This window comes from Salvelinus fontinalis, chromosome 10 (assembly GCF_029448725.1).
Source record: "Salvelinus fontinalis isolate EN_2023a chromosome 10, ASM2944872v1, whole genome shotgun sequence".
Lineage (NCBI taxonomy): Eukaryota > Metazoa > Chordata > Actinopteri > Salmoniformes > Salmonidae > Salvelinus > Salvelinus fontinalis.
Window position 1 is genome coordinate 7,429,508 of NC_074674.1, and position 10,536 is coordinate 7,440,043.

Sequence of the window (10,536 nt, forward strand, 5' to 3'; positions counted from 1 at the left end):
CTTTTGGCAAACTCCAAGCGGGCTGTCATGTGCCTTTTACTGAGGAGTGACTTTCGTCTGGCCACTCTACCATAAAGGAATGATTGGTGGAGTGCTGCAGAGATGGTTGTCCTTCTGGAAGGTTCTCACATCTCCACAGAGGAACTCTGGAGCTCTTCCAGAGTGACCATCGGGTTCTTGGTCACCTCGCTGACCAAGGCCCTTCTTCCCTGATTGCTCAGTTTATGGGGTATGGTGTGTTGAGAAATGAGGGGAATTTTTTTATATACATTTTTGAATAAGGCTGTAATGTAACAAAAAAAAGTCAAGGGGTATGAATACTTTCCAAATGCACTGTGTATTTCGCTCTGGATAAGAGTGTCTGCTAAATGTTTTAAAGTGTCAATGGGTTTCAAATTATGTTGGCATATGGCAGCAATGGAGCAGTGATCTACAGTATGGCTTTGGTTTATGGATTGACAAAGGCATACAGGTTTAACAGTTTCCTTCATGTTTACCTGTCTCCTCATGTTTACCTCACTCTTCCATGTTTACCTGGTTCCTCATATTTACCTGTCTCCTTCATGTTGACCTGTCTGCTTCATGTTTACCCGTCTCCTTCATATTACCTGGCTCCTCATGATTACACCTCTCCTTCATGTTATCTGTCTCCTCATGTTTACCTGTCTCATGTTTACCTGTCTCCTTCATGTTTACCTGTCTCTTCATGTTTACCTGTCTCTTCATGTTACATGTCTCCTCCTGTTTCCCTGTCTCCTCATGTTTCCCCTTCTCCTCATGTTTCCCCTTCTTCTCATATTTCCCCTTCTCCTCCTGTTTCCCTGTCTCCTCATGTTCCCCCTTCTCCTCATGTTTCCCCTTCTCCTTCATGTTTACCTGTCTCCTCCTGTTTCCCCTTCTCCTCATGTTTCCCCTTCTCCTCCTGTTTTCCTGTCTCCTCATGTTTCCCCTTCTCCTCATGTTTCCCCTTCTCCTTCATGTTTACCTGTCTCTTCATGTTACCTGTCTTCTCATGTTTACCTGTCTCCTTCATGCCAACAGGGAGAGTCAGGCTCACCTGGTGCACCTGGAGCTGATGGGGATAAGGTAAATGACATGACCTGTAATGACTAATTATTCTTGTACTATGAAATCAATATGAACAGTGTTCCTCAGTGCTATCGGTGTCATGTTGCGCCTCCTCTCTATAGGGAGCCAAAGGGGATCAAGGTGATGATGGGATGCCTGGAGTGGCAGGGGAGAAGGGAGAGCGAGGCCTGATGGGCCAAACTGGGCTTGCAGTAAGTGTGATATAAGCTGTGTCCTGATGGATACCCAATGGGTTATGGGCATGGCACAGAAGTCTACTATTCCCCTGCCTTGTAGATTTTGTCCATATGGTGTATTTCTTCTCTCTTAGGGAGCTGACGGAAAAAAAGGAGAGGGAGGGGATTCAAGGTTTGAGGACAGTCTGGTCAGTAACGGTTTAGATACCAAACTTGTATCTGTTAAGTGTGATACCTCACCAAGGTCTAGTTGTGTTATATGATTGTGTAACGTCTGGTTATCTTAACACTAATGCTCTCTGCTCCAGGCCCAGAGGATCTCTATCCCAGGCCCTCCAGGGCCTCCCGGGCCCCAGGGTTTCATGGTGGGTAACTGGTCCCTCTGTCTAATTAATGATAGGGGGTCCTCTGTAGCCTAGTTGGTAGAGCATGGCGCTTGCAACGCCAGGATAGTTGGTTAAATTCCTGGGACCAACCTTACGTAAAATGTATACACTCGTGATTGTAGGTTGCTTTGGATAAAAGCGTCTGTTAAATGGCTTATATTATATATTATAGTTGGGATATCAAAGCTTAAACGTTCCCTATATACAGTGGGTAGAACAAGTATTTGATACACTGCCGATTTTGCAGGTTTTCCTACTTACAAAGCATGTAGAGGTCTGTAATTTTTTATCATAGGTACACTTCAACTGTGAGAGACGGAATCTAAAACAAAAATCCAGAAAATCACATTGTATGATTTTTAAGTAATTAATTTGCATTTTATTGCATGACATATGTAAGTATTTGATCACCTATCAACCAGTAAGAATTCCGGCTCTCACAGACCTGTTAGTATTTCTTTAAGAAGCCCTCCTGTTCTCCACTCATTACCTGTATTAACTGCACCTGTTTGAACTCGTTACCTGTATAAAAGACACCTGTCCACACACTCAATCAAACAGACTCCAACCTCTCCACAATGGCCAAGACCAGAGAGCTGTGTAAGGACATCAGGGATAAAATTGTAGACCTGCACAAGGCTGGGATGGGCTACAGGACAATAGGCAAGCAGCTTGGTGGGAAGGCAACAACTGTTAGCGCAATTATTAGAAAATGGAAGAAGTTCAAGATGACGGTCAATCACCCTCGGTCTGGGGCTCCATGCAAGATCTCACCTCGTGGGGCATCAATGATCATGAGGAAGGTGAGGGATCAGCCCAGAACTACACGGCAGGACCTTGTCAATGACCTGAAGAGAGCTGGGACCACAGTCTCAAAGAAAACCATTAGTAACACACTACGCCGTCATGGATTAAAATCCTGCAAAATCGGCAGTGTATCAAATACTTGTTCTCCCCACTGTATATATTCTCTCTGCAAATAACTTAGATCCTTGACAAACACTCCATAACCTCAACTTGTTCTCAGAGGAACCTAGTACATCTCCAATGCTATTTATGTTTTTGAATGCTATATGTTCTGTTATAGGCTCTTGTGATGAACAGTGTTTACAAAGAGAATGACATAACACATGGTGTTTTTTCAGGGACTTGATGGAAGGCCTGGCCCCAAGGTGAGATAGTCAGGGCTCTGATTTCCTCCTGCCCCTAAAACAACACAGGGTTCTTTAGGTTACTGAAGCTGTACTAGAATGCCCTGTTATTCAAACTTTAGCCCTACTAGATCATGAAATGCTGGGTGGAGAATAGTGAGTCAGAGACAAGATGGATTGTAATTCACAAGGATAAATGTAAGCACCAGCTTGAAATTGTGTTTTTGTCAATGTCTCACAGGGGGAACCAGGTGAGGGAGTGAAAGGAGATAAGGGGGATGCAGGTGACAAAGGTCCTCCTGGGTTAAGGGTAAATATTTCCTATTCCGTCTCACTCAGACTTCATATCAGGGTCAGGGTCAATTCGTAATTTAATTCAATTCAATCCATAATTTGAAATAGTAATTTGAATTGGACACACCCCACAGGAAGCATAATTAGAATTGAATTTGAGTTAAAGGAAGTAGAACTGAATGTAAATAAATTCTGAGACATGAAGCATAACATTATCATTCCTTTGACTAATCTTTTACCATCTTTTACAGACACCATTTGATTACAACTGAAACATGTCACACATTATTTATTAATATGTGTGAGATTAGGTTGATCCTTTCCATTCTGTAGTGTTTGACGCAATCTGGGAAATGTATTTTATTTCATATTTAATAAGGTGTAACTGAATTATAATGTGTACATTAATTATAAACATAAAAGATCTTCGAATATGTAATTATTTGTAATTAATTTAGAGAGAATTAATCTTTAAGTCAAATGTTTCATCGATATGTTTTGCATATTATTGGTCACATACAGTATGTCAAAATAAACATATGTATGGTTGAATGTAGAAAAATAGTCATTTGAATTTCATTGAATTTTATTGAATTGAAATCAATTTCCAAATTCCAAAGTCATATTCAAGAATTGAATAGGAATTAAAGAACAATTCGCAACTCAATTCAGAATTGTCCCCAACCCTGCTGCATATCATATTACAGATAACATAACTGATGACACTATTTCTGCACACAGGGCACCCAGGGTCTTCCAGGTTCTACAGGATTGGTTGGTCTTCCTGGCACCAAAGGGGGAAAGGTTAGCAGCATTTTTCATATGCCTTGTTTTTGTGGAAATGGAAATGGAAAGAGAATGGGAAAGGGGGATACCTAGTCAGTTGTACAGCTGAATGCATTCAACTGAAATATGTCTTCCGCATTTAACCCAACCCCTCTGAGTCAGAGTGGACAGGGTATCGGAGACCCTTCAGAGATGGGTACATTTTCCAAAGTAAGCTGCTTCTGAATGAACTTGATCATATTTCATTTCTTCAACAGGGAGAGCAAGGATTGCCGGGATTAGATGTAAGTATGTATAAATCTGTCACATTTCTATGGAGGGATTTCCATGCCCACCTTAAATTGTATTTGAATTCCATAATTTAGAATTTGTATTAGGCTATTGAATTTAATATTTTACAATTTGTATTGCACAAATTAAATAATTTAATTCATAAATGAACTTTGATTTGAAACTGAATTGAGTGAAAATTGCATTCAGTTTAATCATTCAACTTACATTTAATTGAATATTCAGTTTCAATATGGTAGATATTGCATTCATTTTCTGTGTATCAAGTTTACAAACTACGGTATAATTAAAGTTGATCAAAATGTCATATATTCAACTGCTCAAATGCATCCAAATTCAGTTCTCTAAATTCAGATTCAAAACCAGAGACAACATCCTGGTACTTTGCCAGCCAGGAAAAGTAGAGGAGTACAGATAGAATGAAATGGTCTCTGTGGATAACAGAAGCTTCTGGCGGTTTCTGAAACCATCATGGCATGTTTCATTTATTTTATCCCTATGAATTTGCCGGTTCAAAACGGCTCAAGTTTTGGCTATAAGGGATGTGCCTTCTGTTCCCCTCTATGACACTGTCTTATGACATGCAGGATAGCTGGTTTGAACCCTGTCAGTCACAAGAGCAAGATTAAATACGGAGTGGAACAGCTATGACAAGGCTATTCAACTGTATTCTTATGGGGGCCTAAAATTTATTTTTTTGTGACACTAACAACTAAGTCTTTTAAAGACCCTTCATTAACCACCACCTTTTTCCATGTCAGGGTTTCCCCGGGCTGATGGGACAAAAGGGGGAGAGAGGGGGCAGAGGAGACAAGGTGGGTATCAGGCACAACAGTGGCTACTGTGGCTGTGTTTATTCATCTTCTATTACCTAACATTAGACATTTACATGTGAGTCATTTAGCAGACGCTCTTATCCAGAGCCCCTACAGTTAGTGCATTCATCTGAAGATATCTAGGTGGGACATCCACATATCACAAGCAAAGAGCATTTTTCCTCAATAACGTAGCCAACCGGTGCCCCCGCACATTGACTCTGTACCGGTACCCCCTGTATATAGCCTCGCTATTGTTATTTTACTGCTGCTCTTTAATTATTAGTTACTTTTATTTCTTATTCATATTTTGTTTTTTAACTGCATTTTTGGTTAGGGCTTTTAAGTAAGCATTTCACTGTAAGGTCTACCTACACTTGTTGTATTCAGTGCATGTGACAAATACAATTTGATTTGATCAGTAGAGTCAGAGCTAGAAGGGGGGGGGTCAAGTGCAAGTGCTGGTTAAGTTTTTTTTTGGGGGGGGGGGGGTCGAGGTCAGATGGAGGAGGATTATTTAGTTATCCTGTCTGGCCCAGGTGTTCCGCTAGCGGAACTCCTCCCACATTCCACTGAAAAGGCAGAGCGCGAAATTCAAAAAATATTTTTTTGAAAATTTTTACTTTCACACATTAACAAGTCCAATACAGCAAATGAAAGATACACATCTTGTGAATCCAGTCAACATGTCCGATTTTTTTAAATGTTTTACAGCGAAAACAGCACGTATATTTATGTTAGCTCACCACCAAATACAAAGAAGGACAGACATTTTTCACAGCACAGGTAGCATGCACAAAGCCAACCTAACTAACCAAGAACCAACCCAACTAACCAAGAAACAACTTCATCAGATGACAGTCTTATAATATGTTACACAATAAATCTATGTTTTGTTTGAAAAATGTGCATACTAGAGGTATAAATCAGTTTTACATTGCAGCTACCATCACAGCTACCGTCAAAAATAGCACCGACGCAGCCAGAGTAATTATAGAGACCAACGTGGAATACCTAAATACTCATCATAAAACATTTCTGAAAAATGCATCGTGTACAGCAAATGAAAGACAAGCATCTTGTGAATCCAGCCAATATTTCAGATTTTTTAAGTGTTTTACAGCAAAAACACAATATAGCATTATATTAGCTTACTACAATAGCCTACCACACAACCGCATTCATTCATCAAGGCACGTTAGCGATAGCAATAGGCACGTTAGCGTTAGCGAATAAACCAGCAAAAGATATTAATTTTCACTAACCTTCATAAACCTTCCTCAGATGACAGTCCTATAACATCAGGTTATACACACACTTATGTTTTGTTCGAAAATGTGCATATTTAGAGCTGAAATCCGTGGTTATCCATTATGCTAACGTAGCTTATTTTTCCCAGAATGTGTGGATATTTCTATTAGACTCTCACCTATTCTGACCAAATAGCTATTCATAAACATTACAAAAAAATACATGTTGTATAGGAAATGATAGATCCATTAGTTCTTAATGCAATCGCAGTGTTAGAATTCTAAAAATATCTTCATTATGACATAAGGCTTATGTTATAGCGAGAGAGTGGCCAAAACCTGGGTGCAAAACTACTAGTATACAGTTCGACAGATATATGAAAAAGCATCATAAAATGTTTCTTACTTTTGGTGATCTTCCATCGGAATGTTGGACAAGGGGTCCTTTGTCCAGAACAGTCGTTGTTTGGATTTAGAACATCGTTTTTCCCTCTTGAATTAGCAAGCACACTGGCCAAGTGGCGCGAAGCTCTCCTTTCTGAACAAAGGCACACAACGCAACACGCCTAACGTCCCGAATAAATTTAAAAAATCTAATAAAACTATATTGAAAAAACATACTTTACGGTGATATTGTGACATGTATCAAATAAAATCAAAGCCGGAGATAGTAGTCGCCTATAACGACGGCTTTTCAGAAGGCAATTCCATGTCCATCTGCGCGCTTTCCAGAAAACAGGAAATGGATGACTCGTCGTGCCAAGAGGATATATTCCACCTCAGACCAAGATAAACACTTAATTTCTTCTCTCACTTCCTCTTGACATCTAGGGGAAGGTGTATGACGTGCATGTATACTCATACGTATCATGCCCATTTATAGGCAGGCCCTTGAACAGAGAATCATTTTCAGACTTTCCACTTCCTGGTCAGAAAGTGTGCTGCCAAATGAGTTCTGTTTTACTCACAGACAAAATTCAAACGGTTTTAGAAACTAGAGTGTTTTCTATCCAATAGTAATAATAATATGCATATTGTACGAGCAAGAATAGAGTACGAGGCCGTTTAAATTGGGCACGATTTTCCCCCAAAGTGTAAATGGCGCCCTCTATCCTCAACAGGATTTATAGTGTAATCTGGAGAAGAAATGAATGCTCGATGAGACTTGTCTCCTCTGTGGGCCTCTGTAACTCAGTTGGTAGAGCATGGCTCATGCTACCCTTGGATAGTAGATTTGATTCCCTGGATCACCCATACGTAAAACATGTATGCAGCCCTGACTGTAAATCGCATTGGATAAAAGCGTCTGCTAAATTGCATATATTATTAGGGCTGCCAAATGATGAAAAACAATTTATCGAGTTAATCACAGGATTTGCTTTGATTAAAACAATCGCAAATTCAGTTTGCTCAAATTACAAAAAGCATTACAAGAATAGTGACATTTGATTTTTTCCAAAGTAACGGTTAGCAAAATCAGGTAAATTGATGAAGCACAATTTCTTTAACATCAATGTCAACATGTTTTGACATCGCATTGTTGTTTTTATTTGTATACATTATGTATTTTGGGTGTTTTCAGTGTATTTTGGATGTTTTCAGACAATGCAATATATATACAGTATTTTTTATTATGCACTAAAATGATAAAAGGTTAACTGAATAACTCTAATAGCCCTAATTATTGTTTTGTCTCTCTTCTCTCTCAGGGCGACAGGGGGGTGCTGGGAAAGAAGGGACTGAAGGGACAGAAGGGCGAACAAGGCCCCCCTGGACTGGACCAGCCCTGTCCTGTGGTATGACACTTCTTCCTGTCTCCTCCTCTCCACTCACTCTTTACTCTAACACTGCCTTTTCATTCAAGGGCAAACCTTTCTTTCTCTAAATAACACAATTATTAGGTTCCATTGGAGTGTAGATGTTTATAGTAATATGAGATGTTTACATAATGGAAATGTTTATATATGACTGAGATGTTTGTATGACTGAGGTCAGGACTTGAGTAAGTGGCTATAGACAGACAGTATACACAGTACTGTATCAATTGAATAAAGGAGTGACATTTTCGGAATGGCTCTTGCTGACAGGGCACCAATGGGGGTAAAGAACACCCTGGGGAGGCGGGGCAACACTCAGGCGCCCCTTGCCCCCTGGTATAGTATTTCTGCTTTCTTTCTGTCTTTCTGTCCCCCACCCCTCATTAACCCCATCCCCTGGCGGTCTTCCTCCTTTCTGTGATGCAGTGGTAGTCATACTTAGCCCCCCCCCACACACAAAAAAAAGAAACCCGCACACTGCTCTTGCTAGTTTCACCTTTTTTTTATTCAAGCTTACGTGTTGGCCTCTTTGCCTCTTGGCCTTTGCCAGAGTTTTTAAAGGCACCTGCAACAAGAACTCAGATATGTGAGTGCTTTTAAAAAATTGAGACATAGTTAGACATACTTAGCCAGCAACAAACCAGCAAGACACTGGGTCTCCTAATTGGTCGTCTTATGTTAGCGGCATAACACAATAGTCAGATCCTCAAAACATGATAACCTGGGCCAGCATGTCTACCACTGCAGCGGGGCTACCTGTTCTTTACTGTGCTGAATGTGCTCGTCCCTGCCTGTAGTCTAGCTGAACAGAAACTGTTTAAACTCTTATCACTGTGGGTGGGTGTAGTGTGTAATGTTGTGACATCGGTGTTGTGCTCCTCCTATGTGAAGTAATGTTGTCAGTGTTTTACGATGTTACGTCAGCTACTGAATCATGTCATGAGCTGGGATGTCACTGTTGTTAACCACTGTAACATGGTATTAGTTTAATGGATGGTTTGACAGCATGACTGCTTGTGTGCTGTTAGATATCCCTCCAAGCCCTTTGTTGTTACAGACCATCTGTATTCATCTGTTGGCGATGCAATACTGCATGTGTTTCTTTTCTGTCACCAGGGGCGGGATGGATTACCCATACCTGGATGTTGGCATAAGGTTTGTACAGCAACACTACTTCTATGAAGCCCTTTTGGGTGCCTGTATTAAGGCATCTGCATACTAGGTTGGGTTTGCTCCTAGCAGAACTCAGCATACTAGGCTGGGTTTGCTCCTAGCAGAACTCAGCATACTAGGCTGGGTCTGCTCCTAGCAGAACTCTACATACTAGGTTGGGTTTGCTCCTAGCAGAACACTACATACTAGGTTGGGTTTGCTCCTAGCAGAACACTACATACTAGGTTGGGTTTGCTCCTAGCAGAACACTACATACTAGGTTGGGTTTGCTCCTAGCAGAACACTACATACTAGGCTGGGTTTGCTCCTAGCAGAACTCTACATACTAGGCTGGGTTTGCTCCTAGCAGAACTCTACATACTAGGCTGGGTTTGCTCCTAGCAGAACTCTACATACTAGGTTGGGTTTGCTCCTAGCAGAACACTACATACTAGGTTGGGTTTGCTCCTAGCAGAACACTACATACTAGGTTGGGTTTGCTCCTAGCAGAACTCTACATACTAGGCTGGGTTTGCTCCTAGCAGAACTCTACATACTAGGCTGGGTTTGCTCCTAGCAGAACACTACATACTAGGTTGGGTTTGCTCCTAGCAGAACACTACATACTAGGTTGGGTTTGCTCCTAGCAGAACTCTACATACTAGGTTGGGTTTGCTCCTAGCAGAACTCTACATACTAGGCTGGGTTTGCTCCTAGCAGAACTCGGCTAGGTGAAGTGAACATCTGTGCCTCGCTTAGTCCCTTAAAAGGCCTTCTCTTGAAAAACTAGAAAAAGCGGGAATAGTACTGTTTTTCCATCTTGAGAAGCCGTAGTCAGTATACACTTCCTCAAAATAGTCAGAATTCATCTGAGAACTCAAGAAATCTGTCATTAATTTTGACGTTTTTGCCGAAGAGATCTTAGTCGCCCAATTTTACATCTAAGATGTTTGGTGCACTATTTTTCTATAAAAAAGATTGTATGAAAACGAGTCGTCTCTCGTTGAATGACAACAAACACTTAATTGAAGAATCCCTACAGTTGACCAATGACCGACGAAGGGGCGTAGACTTCGGCTACCGACTGGCTTGCCTGGAGAAAACGTGTGTGCAGGAACAGCCGAAAAAACCCTTGCTGAATACCATAAAGAACAAAAATGGCACAAAATGTTGTCATAATTTATGCACAAACTGTTTCAGATGGGAACCATTCAGATGCCTTTAGGGGTGTTTAAGAACTTATATTTCATCTTACATAGTGTACAGTGTCATTGTACAGTATTATTTGTCTGCTAGTGAATGTGTGTCTCTGCTCTTGCTCTTTTTCAG

At 40.8% G+C, this 10,536-nt stretch overlaps 1 protein-coding gene across 1 annotated transcript in view; it reads left to right on the forward strand.

The window, feature by feature from the left end:
* Positions 1–10,536, forward strand: part of LOC129863538 (collagen alpha-1(XXIII) chain-like) — a 115,634-nt gene that overhangs the window by 103,812 nt on the left and 1,286 nt on the right. The window contains exons 17-28 of the mRNA XM_055935589.1: positions 1,042–1,086; positions 1,191–1,280; positions 1,400–1,453; positions 1,574–1,630; positions 2,797–2,823; positions 3,044–3,112; positions 3,838–3,900; positions 4,140–4,166; positions 4,935–4,988; positions 7,948–8,034; positions 8,326–8,391; positions 9,172–9,210. Coding sequence (XP_055791564.1) covers positions 1,042–1,086; positions 1,191–1,280; positions 1,400–1,453; positions 1,574–1,630; positions 2,797–2,823; positions 3,044–3,112; positions 3,838–3,900; positions 4,140–4,166; positions 4,935–4,988; positions 7,948–8,034; positions 8,326–8,391; positions 9,172–9,210 — 678 coding nt within the window. The remainder of the gene's footprint in view (positions 1–1,041; positions 1,087–1,190; positions 1,281–1,399; positions 1,454–1,573; positions 1,631–2,796; positions 2,824–3,043; positions 3,113–3,837; positions 3,901–4,139; positions 4,167–4,934; positions 4,989–7,947; positions 8,035–8,325; positions 8,392–9,171; positions 9,211–10,536) is intronic.